Raw genomic sequence first — 14,627 nt, 5'->3', positions numbered from 1 at the left:
GGTGGTGTGGGTTTGGGTTTTATTTTTAAGGCGTTCAAACGGCAGAGTCGCGCGTCCACTGGAAGGTCTGCGGGAAATGAAACGGAACCCGACAGCCCAGGCCAAATATTTTGGCCTCTGCGAAGCTCTCTGATGCCACAAATGGGCATCTTCGGTACATGGTGAATGGTTAGAGCACAGTCCCCAGGCTCCGACAGCCCGAGTTCCAGTCCCAGCAGCTCCACGGCCCACAGCACGGGAGCCCAGACAGGTGACTCCACCTGTCCAAGCGTCAGTGTCCACACGTGGGATGGGGACGGGACTAAATCACAACCCCTCCGAGCAGCGTCGTTCTGGCTGTGTGAGCAGTGCCCGCACAAAAGGGCTGCTGTTTTTATTATTGCTAGTACTTGTATCAGTATTAATTGTATTGTTATTTATTATATTATTATTTCTTCTTTTTTTTTTTAAAGAGGAAATGTCATTTATTTATTTATTTATTTATGTATTTATTTGCCGCACCTCGCGGCATGTGGGTTCTTACTTCCCCGACCAGGGATCGAACCCATGTCCCCTGCGTTGGGAGCACAGAGTCTTAACCACTGGGCCGCCAGGGAAGTCCCTGTATTATTATTTCTACCAAAAACAATTTATGTGATGATGATGATGATTTCTAGTATCATATTGTTATCATGACTTAGCCTCACGATGGTCAGTTTACTGAATGACAAAAGGGGACCAAAGATTCTTCCTTTTCAGGGATCGTGGGTGATTTCACCTTACTCTTCCTGCTTACATGTTACTTCTGTTTTCTTACCACAAATACTCAACCTGGTGGGTGTTGAAGGCGTTTCTTATGCAGAGAAAATGCTTAGCGCGTCAGGGAACCCCATTTCTGTCTTAGGTTATTGGGACCCGGGTTGCCTGTGACATTTCCTTCCAGATAGGGGAGCAATTCCAGTTCTGCCCACTGGAAGCAGCTCACCTGCACTGGGCCCAAGGCCATCTTTCCTATCACACAGGTGTGCTCCTGCCACATACCCAGGCCAGGCCACGCCACGCCACGCCACATCTGCTGTCACAGGGTCGGGAGGTCGCCATGACATCAGGAGACCAGACAGTCTTTTCTGGGCCCCAAATCAAAGGGACGTGTGATGCTCTGAGAGGCTCTGACACACAGCCCTGACCTCCCCTCCACCCCAGGCAGGCTGAGGGTCAAGACAGAAAGAGACTCTGGTCAGGAATCTGGAACCTGGCTTGAGTCCGGCTTCCAGCACCCTGGGCCAGCCACTTAAAGGCTCAGCCTCGGGCCTCTGCACGTGCCATCCCCGTGGTCTGATATTCGTTCTCCCATCAGGTCTTCCACCGAGACGGCCCTTCTTCCGGGAAGCCCTCTTGGGCCACCCAGACAAGTCAGGCCCCACCGTCTGAGTCCACCCCGTCATCTCCTTCACGGCGCCCACTTTATCGTGTAAAGGGCTGTTTACTGTCTCCCTGAGTGTCTGGGGGCAGCAAGGGCAGCGTGGCCCCAGCACCTGAGCCGTCACAGTCAGTGTGTGTCCCGAGTAGGGGGCCTGTCTCTCGGCGGAACCCTTTAGTCTCAGTGGCAGCTCTCCCACTCCACTGACTTGACGCCTCGGGCCGTTCCTCCTGCTGAGATGACGCCAAAGGGTGACAAGTCCTCAAAGCCTGGTCAAGTGACGCCAGCTCCCACCTCTTTGGTCTCGCCAGCTCCCACTCCTTTGGTCTCGTATAAACAGGCACATGTTTAGGCACCTGGTTGCGGGGAGGGTGGGGAGTGGAATGAAACAACTCCCAGGTGGGGCCTTTGCGGGCTCTTCTGCTCTGCCCCCCCCGTCGCCCCCTGCACACCCCGCTACGCCCACACCTCTGCCCACAGCGTTCCCCCTTCCAGAGACGCCTTCCCAATAACCCGAGTCCCACCTCGCCTTCGGAGCGCCATGGCATGCCCACCCCCTCCACAAAGCTGCTCTCTCCTCTGGCCCGTGACTCTTCCCTCCGGGCACCATTTCACAGACAGGAAAACAGGCTCAGCAAGGTTACCCGGCACGTGAGGACTCACACCCCCATCTGTTCTCTCACTGAATCCTCATCCTCCTCTAGGCAGGAGGTACCCTTGTGGCGGATGAGGAAACAGCCTTGAAGCTTACATCAAAGGCCCCGGCCACCAGTTAATAAGAGGATTTGAACCCCAGGCCCCCCGAGTTCTTTCCCACCAGACCACGGGGTTCCAGCCTCCACCCCTCGGCTACGGCACTGCCCCCGGCCCCTCGAATTCCGAGCACAGGATGACCCGGGCAGCCCCGAGGAAGGCGACAGGACTGGGGGCGGAAGCCGTGGCGAGGCGAACAGGGCCACTTCACAGCCCACCAACCATGGAGTTCAGCCACGAATGCCCCGAGCCCCAGGCACTGGGGTTGGCCGGCTGACCGGCCTGATCCCCAGAGAGAAGCTGCTGGGCGCTCTGCCAGGGGCCACCAGCCAGGAATAAGTAGCCTCTGGGCTACCACTCAGCCACTCCAGGGCCAGGCCACCTGCAGAGGAGGGGGGCTGGCACCCTCCCTCCTCATCACCCTTCCCTCTGCCACCTGCCCGGCCATCCAGTGGGCAGAGGGTGAAGGTCGCTGAAAGGGAATGATCCAAGTAATGGGACGTGCAGTGCCCTCAAACAGGACTTCCCTGGGCTGACACAGGGCCCCTGCAGCACCCCCAGAGGAGCAAGGGTGGGCCTCTCCCCGCAAGTGCTCAGACCCAGGCCTGGAGGCTTCCAGCCGGGAACCCAGAGCCCCACCAGTGCCCCAGCTAGTCCCTCACTTCCTCGGCGCCGTTCCCATCCCCGGCCCTATGCCGGGGCCGACCACAGGATCCCCTCCCTGGGAGGCTCTCTCACCTCCTCGGGCCCACGCGGAGCCCCCCCAGGCTGGAGCCAGGCAGCTTCCGGTCCTCACTGGGCAAACAGTTACCGTGCAGACAGAATCCTACCACTGCTAATGGGATAATGACAAGGCCAGGGATGATGACAGCAGCCAGCACCCGCCCAGCCCCGGGCACCCCGCCGACAATCTCTAATCCTCACGGCCACCAGGTTCGGGAGGTGTGCTCATCCGGTTTACAGATGAGTACACTGAGGCTCCACAGGTGAGGTAATTGGCTCGCGGGCACACAGAGCGTAAGAGAAGGAGCTGGGCTGGGACCGGGCCTGTCAAGGTGACTCAGAGCCCCAGCTCTGCCGACGGAGGGGCCGGCCCGGCGGGGAGTCGCCCACCCCTCCCCACCCCCCCGGTGCTAAAGGGGCCTCGACACCACCACCAGGTCAGCTGCCTATTCGGAAGCCGGGTGAGGCCCTTCGAGACCATCCAGCAACAACGGGAAACCGAGGCCACGGAGGCCGCCCTGCCCCTGGCCCAGCGCCTCTCACCTTGCGCCAGAGCAGCTGGGCCTGTGGCGCCCCGGTGCCCTCGATCTCATGTCGCATGCTGTTGAAGAGGGCCACACCATACTGGTCCTCGTAGAAGCGGAGGAACTCCGTCAGGATCTTCCCGGTTTTCTCTGAAAGGGAGGGACAAAAGGGGCCATGAGGTTAGTGCAGTTGTTTCCGGGCAGCAACCCTGCCCCAGGGAGGGGCACCCGCCTTGCCCCGAATCGCAGTTCATAAAATCGTCCGCTGGAGCTCCGTGTTTGCATGTGCACTGCATTCCTGGTAGGGGTGGTGCATTACACACATGCGCGCACACACGCACAAACACACGCGCGCGCGCACACACGCGCGCACGGGTGAGCCTCTGGGAGGGGAAAGGGGCAATAACCCTGACAGAGAAACCACCAAAGACACAAGAAACCAACAGGCATGTGAAAAGACGCTCGGCCTCACCAGCCAGCAAACAAAGCGGAACCAAGATTCCGTTTTCCCGTCAGACCAGCCAGGACCAGCCAGGAAGAGAACAGGCACCTTCACCAGATCTGGGGGAGTGGGAAGTTGGGACGGCCTTTTTGGAGGCGGACCACAGCTGCGCGCACAGTTCCAAGGGTGCATGGGTGCCCTTTGCTGCTGTACTTGCTCCTGCAGGAATCCAGCCCACAGAACTCACACAAGGACAGCGAGGCATCTATGCACCAGAAATCACCAGAAACAAGCCAGCTGCGCGCGTGGGGAATGACTCAATACCTAGCAGCTCACCCAGGACGGTCAGAAGGTTAAGGGGACCTAGGTACGGGTACCAACGAAGGGAAGGTGTCCCTACTCTGCCACGTGAAGAAAACAGTGCTACAGAATCCCACACTGAATATCACCTCATTTAACGTTATTCCTGCATGTGCGTATGAGTTATTTATGCTTGGACACCTCCAGAAAGAGGTCCAGAAGGCAGCACTCCAGGCTGTTAAGGGTGGTGCATCCGGGTGTGGGAATAAGAAGCAGGGAGCAAATTCCATTTTCTGCTTTATTAACTTCTATAGCTTTTCAAGTATTTTATGAGCATGATTCTTTTCACAATAAAAAAATAAACACTCTAAAATCAACCCATCTACCAAGTTAACAACCCCTTTGCTTTCACTGGCTGTTTGCTTCTCTCTTCAGCTAAAGCAGTTTTCTGAACAGAGAAGGAGAGTACTGGGGCGCCAGAGCAGGCCCAGCACATGCTGCCTGGGCGTCTCCATTTACAGACGAAGAACCTGAGATGCAGAGAGGATCTGTAGCCCATGCTGAGGGCGCCTTCTCCCTGGGCAAGGCTTCCCGGTCCTGAGCAGCTGCAGCTCCAGTCCTGACCTGGGGTTCGTGCTGACCCGCTGTGCGGCTCCCCTCTCTGGGCCTCGGCTTCCCCCTGCACACCGGGAGGACAAGACTCGGTAATGGACAGGCCCTACCACCTTGGACAGTCTTGGATTCCAGGTTCCAAAGACCTTTTCCTTTCTCAGAGGAGAAGGGGCTGATGGGACGCCGTCCCTCCCATGGCTGGCTTCTGGATACCGAGGGCACACCCAGCTAGGACAGCATTTCATGTAATCCTCTCAATAGCTCTATGGGGTATGGCTGGTGTTATCCCCAGTTACAGAGGACACCGAGACTCAGAGAGGTTAAGTCACTGGCACAAGGTCACACAGCTACTGAGCAGCATGACTGGAATGCAGTCCTGGGGTCCAGCCAGGAGGTGGTGGCTGGGGACCAAGGCTGAGAGCAGGTGCCACATCCCACACCTAGGGTCTCGGGCAGGCCCACTCCCTCCACTCCTTCCAGAGGCGGCTCAGCCCATGGGTCCCTCTCCACAGGCCTGTGCTCCCCTTTCCTGGAATGAGCTCATGTCTGTTCAGATTCTGTTTGGGGGGGAGGAAGGGGAGAACAAATGAGGAATTTGCTTTGAATGCCTATTTTTTAAAAACTGTAAACAACCAGAACTCTCTCAGACACCACAGGAATTGTTTTGAAAAATGATGAGGCGGGCTGGGGGTGGGGGAAGACGAGGTAATGCACTGGAGCCAAACAGAGAAAACAGGACCGTAGACAACAACAATATTGATAAAACATGTAATCGTCATCATAATCGCTCCCTTTTATTGAGTGCTAACCCAAGCCAGTGGGTGGGCAAGTTTCACATGCAGGATCTCAAAGAATCTTCGCAAGAACCCTAGGGAGTCAGTGCTATTGTTTTCCCATTTTAAGGATGAGGAGGCTTGCACGCCCAGCACTGGAGAGCCAGGTTCTCAGCCTCCAGTCCAGGGTTTTGTCCCGGCTCTGCCTCAAACAGCCGGACAGACAACGGGCACTCTCCCAGCACACAGGATGGGGAGGCCTGGCCCTCGGATCTCAAGGGTCCTTCAGCAACAGCTCTAGGATGCCTGACTCAGCCCTGATGCACCCAGCCTCAGACACAGCATTATTTCCAGAAGGGCTAGAATATGCCCTGATGCGTGGGAAGCCAGGCCCAGGAGGAAGCTGCCATCCTGTGTCGGCACTCAAACCCAGGTCTGTCTGACTCACAGCAAGTTCTCAGCTGCCGGGTCAGCGGAGCCCAGACATCACGTCCTGGCAGGGAAGGGCCCAGCCAGAAGGCCCAGGCAGCGCCCCATCGAGGGGCACACCAAGGCCCACGTTGGGCGGGGCTGTGGGTTGAAGAGGAACCCAGGGGAGGCCGAGGAAGTGAAAAAGGGAACGAGGCGACCCTGATGGAGACAGAAAACGAAGGTGAGACTGACAACAGGCCTGATGTATCCAGGCTGAGGGGGGCAGAGCCGGAGGCAGGAAGGAAATTCACTCTTGACCTCTCACGCTGGGATGCAGAAAAGTCATCCAAGTGATGCTGCGGGACCAGGGTCCAGGAGTAGAGGGCACGAGGAGTGGGAGAGGAGAAGTCACCCGGCAGAGGGTGCAGAGGGGAGAGGGTACAGGCAGAAATATGGGTTGCCTCACTCAAAGGAGGAGGAAACAAGAAGACAGCCCCATGGGCGCTGCACCCCCAAACAGACTGCAGCAGCCCTGATTCCACCCAACCACCATCACAGGCATGCCTTGCCACCCAAACTCGAGAACCGTATAGACCTGGACCTGCTTTCAGGTAAACTCTTTGCTACCTGAGATTCCAGAACCAAGCAGATCAGACAGGGTGGGGTCTCTCAGTACCCACATCTGCTCTCCAACCTGGGAGCCGAATGCATTGGGATAGGGAGGGAGGCTGGTCTCTATCTAAGGACTGAGTGCAAACCCCGGGAGGGCGGGCCTGGCACAGGCAGGGGCTGAGCAAGGGGGCTGCCCACTCACCAAGCGGTTACTGAGTGCCCACCCCACGCCACGCCCCAGGGGCTGCGGACGCTGCCACCCGCCGGGTGAGAGGCGAGGGGCTAGGAGGAGGGTCCCGGCGGCGTCAGGGAACTGGGTAGCTCAGCTGAGGTTTGGCAGCAGAGGGGAGCGCTGGAAAGGGAGGACGGTGAGGGAAGAGGACCGCGGGATGGCTTCTTGGCAGCCCAGAGCGCATTCTTGAGAGATGTCCTAAGACAGCTTGGGAGGAGCCGCCACGTGCTGGTACAGAGGAAGTGCCACAGGAAGGCAGAGGATGAGGACTCGGGGGGCTGTGCAGGGGGGCCTAGGTGTCAGGGCTGGAAAGACCTCGGAGAGGCAGGCAGGTGGGGGAGGGGGTCCAGTCCCCTCCAGGAACAAAGGGCTCCCAGAGGAGGAGCCCCGAACAGAGTCCCCCAGCAGCCTCTCTGGCCGGACACTGCGGAGGAGGATGCAGGCGGCACTGCAGCCCTGGAGAGGCTCCTCCTGCCTGCTGAGCTCGGGGGCCACGGCCCAGGCAGCCCCCTCCCTGCAAGGCCTGCTCAGCACCCACTCTCTCCCTCCTCGCCACCCTGTGGCGGCCATCTCCCTGGAGCTGCCAGAGGGGTTTATTGACTCGAATCCCACCACCCGTCCCTGCCTGGGTGTCCACGGGAAGTCCCCGAGGCCTCAGGCGCCCCTCTCTCCTCCACACCTACCCGTACCAGCTCTTCCTGCCTCTTCCCAAGGCTTCGGGAGACACCACATGCCAGGGATTCAGGGCCTCATCACCCCAGAGGGGATTGTGAGCCAGAGAGGGTGAGGGGCTCACCTGAGGTCGCAGAGCCAGACCGAGGCAGTCGGGCTTCTAGCCACAGCCTGCTGACCCCCTCCTGGTCCTGGCTCTGACCACTGTCCACAGGGCCCCACAGGGCATCCCTCCTCGCAGCAGGCAGAGGAGAAGTAGGTGGTGGCCCATCTCCGGAGGCAGGGCCGACTGCAGGGGTCCCTGGCCCGGGAACTGGGAGGCCCTGGCTAGTTGGAGCGATACAGTTGCTGCTGGGAGCTACGGAGAGAGGCTGAGCTAGAGCAGTCTGAGGACGAGTGCCGGCCTCACCCACCCTCCACACTTTCTCACACATCCTCCCTCCTTTCCTGCACTCAGACCCAGATGCTCTAGGATACGAAGGTAGGGGGGTACTGACGGAGCCTGCCCTCCAGCCCCAGGCCCTGTGAGGTCAGAATCCCAGTTCTGAAGACCCAGCCCCACAAGCTCCCTCAGAACCTCAAGCTGCCCATCTGTAAAATGGGCATAACAGATGGGTCCAGTTCAGGACTTCCATAAATGTTACTACTAATCATAACCATCGTGCTCAGCTTGTAACAATAGTAAGGACTGTTTGAAAGTTTTATTCGCAGGCATAACTTTCATAGTTTGAAAAAACCCAATAAAGACTTTTTTAAAAAAGAAGCAGGAAGAGAATCGCAAAATAAGAATAATAGGGCTTCCCTGGTGGCGCAGTGGTTGAGAGTCCGCCTGCCGATGCAGGGGACACGGGTTCGTGCCCCGGTCCGGGAAGATCCCACGTGCCGCGGAGCGGCTGGGCCCGTGAGCCGTGGCCGCTGCGCCTGCGCGTCCGGAGCCTGTGCTCCGCAACGGGAGAGGCCACGACAGTGAGAGGCCCGTGTAGCGCAAAAAAAAAAAAAAAAAAAAAAAAGAATAATGATAAGGATCGGTAGGTCCAACAAAGACCTGAACAAGGGAGCGCTCCCTAGGAGGAAGGAACTGCACAGGCAAGGTTAGGGGGTGGAACACCTGGACGGGTGCAAGGACCATGCAGGAGCCCAGGTTCCCACCTGACCTTGGTGGGGCTCCCTTGGCATAATCTTCAGCCTTTGAGAGAGCCCAGAACCGATCGCCGGCCCCTCCCGTGCCCCTTTGCCAGCGTATCCTGCAGAATTAGGAGGTAAGCTCATCCTACTCAGACGCAGGGCCCGACACACACGCGCAGAGTCCTCAGATGGCCCCGAGGTGAATACAGGTAAATAAACCCTCCATTTACAGGTGTATAAACCAAGGTCCAGAGAGATTAATGGCTCACGGAGGGTCATGTCACTCATCCGTCAACCAAGCTCCTGAGCACCTACGTGGGGCTGTCATGGGACTGCCTGCGGGGGTCCTGACACACCTACGAAACCAAGGAGACCGCACGTGAACTCTGGGAATCGGGGTGCAGCCACCACTGGGCTCTGCGACCTCAGGAGGCCACTGCCCACCCGGGGCCTCCACCTCCACTCAACATCCACAGCATGAAGGGAGTGGCTCCGCTCAGATTTGAAGAGGCCACTGCCCAGGACATGGAGACCAGGGTGAAATACACGCAGACACACACACACATGCACACACACACACACAGACACGCACACGCACACACAGACACACACTCTCTCTCTCTCTCTCTCTCTCTCTCTCTCTCTCTCACTCACTCACTCTCTCTCTCTCTCTCTCTCTCCCTGCCCGCCCGCCGCCCCAGGGGCTGTTTTGGAGTCTTTTGGAGAGCTGGCTGAATAAGGGATCTTGCATCTGTATCTCTGGTTCTTAGGATGGCTCTGCCCCCCAGATGACTGGAACCATGTCTCCAAAGCCTGTACCCTTTGGGACCATCGGGGGTGACCCAGAGGGGCCTCCTTACCAGCCAGTCTTCCTGACTCTGCCCCCAGAACAACCTCCCAGAGTTGACTGAGGTGCCTTTCCACTGAGGACTTGTGTCTGTTCAACAGCTCAGGTAATGCTGATAGACTGTCACCCCCACTTTATAGATAAGGAAACTGAGGCTCAGGGTGACTTGGAGACCTTCTGAAAGACACTTAGCCTATGGGATTCCCTGGCGGTCCAGTGGCTAGGACTCCACACTCTCACTGCTGAGGGTCCTGCTTCGATCCCTAGTTGGGGAACTAAAATCCCATAAGTGCAGCACAGCCAAAAAAAAAAAAAAAAAAAAAAAGCCACTCAGCCTAAAAGGGGAAAGAGGTGGGTTTCAAACCTAGTCTCACATCAAAGCCTACACATTCCCCCCACCTCGTAAAGCCTCTTCATTCCCTACACAGTTTCCAAGGCTCTGCCCTACACTTTCTTGCTGGATCTCTGCCTGTTCCCAGGAGGCAGGCAACACAGGCTTTACAATCCCCATTCTACAGATGAGGAAACCGAGGTTTAGAAAGGCAAAATGACTTTCCCAAGGTCACACAGCTGGTGACTAAGAGCCAAGACTGAAGTCTGGGCTCTCCAGCCCCTACCTGGTCGGAGCTGGCAGGGAAACTTCACTCCTGCTGGGTCCGCATTTGTCAATCTTCTGTGGACCTCAATCCTCCTACTTGCAAAATGGGTGGGTGGGTCCCTACTGGCTCAGCTGATCTAAAATCTCAAAGATGATCTAATCAATGCTGGGCTCACCCCAGGAGCTGACTGGGAGGCTGGCCTCAGCACCATTTCTTTCTTTTTTCTTTTTATAAATTTATTTATTTTATTTATTTATTTTTGGCCACGTTGGGTCTTCATTGCCGCGCGCGGGCTATCTCTAGTTGTGGCGAGCGGGTGCTACCCTTCGTTGCAGCGCGCGGGCTTCTCACCGCGGTGGCTTCCCTCGTTGTGGAGCACGGGCTCTAGGCGCGCAGGCTTCGGTAGTTGCGGCACGTGGGCTCAGTAGTTGTAGGGCACGGGCTCAGTTGCTCCGCGTCATGTGGGATCTTCCCGGACCAGGGCTTGAACCCGTGTCCCCTGCATTGGCAGGCGGACTCTCAACCACTGCGCCACCAGGGAAGCCCTCAGCACCATTTCTGAGCTGCTGGTGAGTCGGCTCTGAGTGGAAGCTGACCACAGTCCCCCTCGGGCTGGACAGAAGAACTGGGGGCGGGCAGTGCAGCAAGACCCAGCATCACCCCCACTCGCAAACACGGCACCGTCTCCACTGGGCATTCAGGCTCTGGGCTCAAGTTCCAGCTCTGCTACCAACTAGCTGTGTGACCTTGGCCAAGGTACTTCCCCTCTCTGAGCCTCTGTTTCCCCCTCTGCAAAACAGCACAACAGTATCTGCCTGATCAGGTCACGAGGAGATCAACGGGCTAACAAGCATAACGCACTTCACCCTGGCGAGGAGGAGGCGTGATGCTAATGGGGGCTCCCGTAAAGTGCCTCTTGTCTAAGGTTCCTCTAACCCAGGGAGAGGCCCTTGAAACAGGCAGAGCAAACCCTGGCCTGTCTCGTCCCAAGCCCAGGACCAGCACCACCAGCAGGAAGGCAGCCAGAAGAATGTTAATCTCTGATTTTCCAAACTGACAGCGTTAAGGATCACACTACTTCCTGCGCTCAGAGAGCAGGGGCTGGGCAAGAACTGGGGAGGCCCCAAGGTGGCCTGAAGTTCCCTGGTTACTCTGGGGGCCACCGTGCTCAGAGAGAAGGGGCTTGCCGAGCTGAGGATGGGAGGAAGGCGTACAGAGGTCCTCGGAGAAAGGGTCCAGAAAGGTACCTTCCGAGAGCCTCCAGGGCCAAGCTAAGGAGATGCTTTGCCTTCTCATGGCCCTCGCAAGCCCAGCACACGCCGTACCTGTGCTAAGCCTCTCACCTCGAGCATCCCCCCAGTCCTCAACTCAGCCCCGGGGCGGGTGGTGTCTGAATTGGAGGAATGTTTAAGGCGACGAGACAGAGCCCCAGAGAACTGCCAGGTCCCTCAGCTGGGGAGCGTCACGGGCAGGATGGTAGCCCGGGTCTGGGACCCCCTCTGCACTGACAAGGCACCGAGACGAAGAGGACGCTCTCCAGCCAAGATCACATCAGCCCTGTGCCAGCCCTGGACTGGCCCGAGCTGAGGGCACTGTGCCAGAGCCGTCCCTGGCTCATCCGGTCCCTCCAGTGGGCTCCAGGGACACACCTCACCCACGAGCCCGGCCCCGTTTCAGGGCTGAGAGATTTGCCGACTGAAACCGGGAGGGCAGCACCCCGTAGGGTGGGGCAGGGCCACAACCTGCCTGCCTGGTTCCCAGAGCCCAGGGGAGCAGGCCCGGGGCGGGAAGGCGGGGGAGGCGACCGGGGACACCAACCCCACCCACCCCAGAGCCAAAGGGACAGCAGAGGCAGAGTGGGGGCGGGGACTGAGCTTCCCCGCGTCACAGAGTCCTCCGAAGTACCACCACCTCCATCATCGGCCTGGCACAGCCAGCAAAGCTTGAGGCCCAGAGCAGTGGAGACACTCTCCTAGGGTCACACAGCACGTCCTGACCGAGCTGGGTCGGCACGCGAGCCCTCAGCGCCCGGCCCACGGCCTCTCTGCTCAACACCCCCTATTATTACGACTAACACATAACAGCGACAGTCACTTGCTCAGCAGCTCCTCTGGACCCAAGGCGGCGCTACACATTACACGAGTTACTCTACGTGTTGTCGCCACTTTACATAGAAGAAAACTGAAATTCAGAGAGTTTAAGTGATTCCTCCAAGGACACACAGCTTATAAATTCTATGGACCCAGAACAGTCTGAGTGTTAACAGGGAATGAAAAAGTTTGGGCAAACGCATCTCACCTCCACCTTCCAGACTGCCAGCCCCTGGGGCTCCTCACAGCACTGGCCCAGTGGGCGGCCACCGTCAGAAAGGCTAAGGCTGACGGGGTTCCTGCTCAGGGACCTGTAATCGGTCATCGTAATCGAGGTGAAGCTGGCAGGAGGCGGGTAATGACAGGCTCCATCGGCCAGCAGGAGAGGGGTCTGGCAGCCCACCCGTGAGAAGAGCCTGAACCAGCAGCTGCAGCCCTGCATAGCCAGAGCCAGGAGGGGACAGGACAGCTGGGTGCCCCCTGCCCAGGCCAGTCCTCCTTGTCCATAAGGGGACAGCACCCAGCGAGGGCAAGGGACTGATCCATGATCCGGGGTCATCCGACTTCTGGATCCAAGAGGATCCCCACCCCAGCCGTGTCCTGCTCCCCAGCGCAAGGCTATCAGGCTGCGGTGGGCGTCCTAGCTGCCCAGGGGCTGGTCGAGGGGCCAGTGCAGCTCCGCCCACCTCCACACCAGGCCCCTCCCATCTCACCCCTGCCACGGCCTCCAAGTTTCTACCCCCTCGGCTCCCGGCTCCCTCTCATCCTTCCACACACAGGAACCACGGGGATCTTTTTGTTACAACTCTCACCCTGAATCTCCCCTGCTCAAAAATTTCCACGGTTCCCACTGCCTTTAGGACTAAGATCAAGCTCCTCAGCGTGCCCGCAGACCGCTGGGTGCCCTTCCTCCCCGTGGGGTCCCTCCGGGTCAGGGACACCCCTCCCTTCTCACTCTCCACTGCACCATCCCTTCCCCGGGGACGTCCCCAGGCTGGGTGGGACCTCCCCCCTCCTCTGATCGCACAGTGGGTAAGGCCTGGGCCCTGTCTCATACCCCCAGGCAGTACCCACCACATCTGGGACAGGACCTGGCACAAAGGAGGAACGGGAAGGAAGCCCCCCGAGTGAGAGGCCAGAGGCAGAGGGCCTGAGCCTGAGCCAGGGCCCCACCCACACCCGCCCGCCGGTGGGGAGCCACCGCCCCAGCACTGAGCAGCACATCTCCACACCCGCCCCAGAGATTCCTCACCACAGAAAGGAATGCCCGACCCGGGGGCGCAGCTGGGTCCCGGGGTCATGAGAACGTGCACCATGCCGTCCTTCCTCCTGGGGAAGGTGGCTGCCACCCTCGAGGCTTCCTCCCTGCCGGCCTCAGGTGCCCCGCAGGGACCCTCTGCTGGGTCTCCCCTTCCCTGGGGCCAGTTATGAACAAGGAAAAGCCTCACTGCGTAATCCAGCAGCCCCCAGCACGCCAAGGCCCGGTAACAACGGACACCTGACAGTGCGCCAGCTCCGTGTTTCACATGGGACAGCAAGACAGCCCCGAGAAGGAGGGTCCTCATCACCCCCCGAGCACAGAGGGGGAAACGGAAGCATGGGGCAGCTAAGGAGCCTACCCGGCCTCACACAGCTGGTGAAGCAAAATGCCGGCTGGTGACGCCCAGCACCCCGCAGGGGGATTTGCCACACTTTGAGCCCTGGCAACAGCCCTAGCAGGTGGGTACAGGTATCACCCCCACTGAGGACACAGAGGCTGTGAGGCCCAGTGGCTTGTCCAAGGCCAGCCAGCTGTCAAGTGGAGAACCCCAAATCCAAGCTGGCCCTCGAACCCAGCAGGCTCTCTGGGCGGTGGAAACATACCGGAGACAGTCACGCGAAGCATTTTGTAAGGGATCTCGCCGGAGCCCAGAGACCAAGGCTCAGCCATCACCGAATTCTCAGCACCTGCCACGGGGCCTGGCACAGTGCCGCCCGCAAACACATCGCGCCACGTCGGTGTCAGGATCTCAATCCTCCCTCCCTCCCTCCCCAGCGTCCCACCTTCCCACCTCCACGCTTTCACTCGGGCTGTGCCCTCTGCCTGAAGCTCCCTTCCCCCTCTTTTCCACAGTGCAAACTCTTAGCCAGACTTCAGGGCTCGACTCAGACATCATCTCCTCCATCACAATGCTTTGCAGTTTCCCATTTGCACGTAATTATAATAATAAGTGGGGCATGAGCTAATAATGCATGTAACATTTAGCCCAATGCCAGGCACGAAGGCAGCTCCCATCTATGTTAGCAGTTACCGTCAACGTTATTTCATTCAACCCTCACCCAGATTTATTGTTAAGCCCATTTATAGATGAGGAAACGGAGGCTCAGAAACGTGAAGTGATTTCCCCAACATCAAACAGGCAAGAGCAAAACCAGGACATGAAGCCAAGCCGGCCTCTGTTCACCACTCTACCCCAGTACCTAGAACTGTGCAAGCCACAAGTCAGGAGTCCCTGCTGACTCTCTGGCAACAT

The 14,627-nt window shown here is 58.4% G+C and overlaps 1 protein-coding gene across 1 annotated transcript in view; it reads right to left on the bottom strand.

Annotated features, from left to right (window-relative positions):
• Positions 1–14,627, bottom strand: part of NIBAN2 (niban apoptosis regulator 2) — a 51,867-nt gene that overhangs the window by 16,361 nt on the left and 20,879 nt on the right. The window contains exon 2 of the mRNA XM_059072578.2: positions 3,419–3,549. Coding sequence (XP_058928561.1) covers positions 3,419–3,549 — 131 coding nt within the window. The remainder of the gene's footprint in view (positions 1–3,418; positions 3,550–14,627) is intronic.

The sequence above is a fragment of the Kogia breviceps genome, chromosome 8, assembly GCF_026419965.1.
Source record: "Kogia breviceps isolate mKogBre1 chromosome 8, mKogBre1 haplotype 1, whole genome shotgun sequence".
In the NCBI taxonomy this organism is placed as follows: Eukaryota; Metazoa; Chordata; class Mammalia; order Artiodactyla; family Physeteridae; genus Kogia; species Kogia breviceps.
This window is presented reverse-complemented; position numbering and strand designations above follow the sequence as displayed.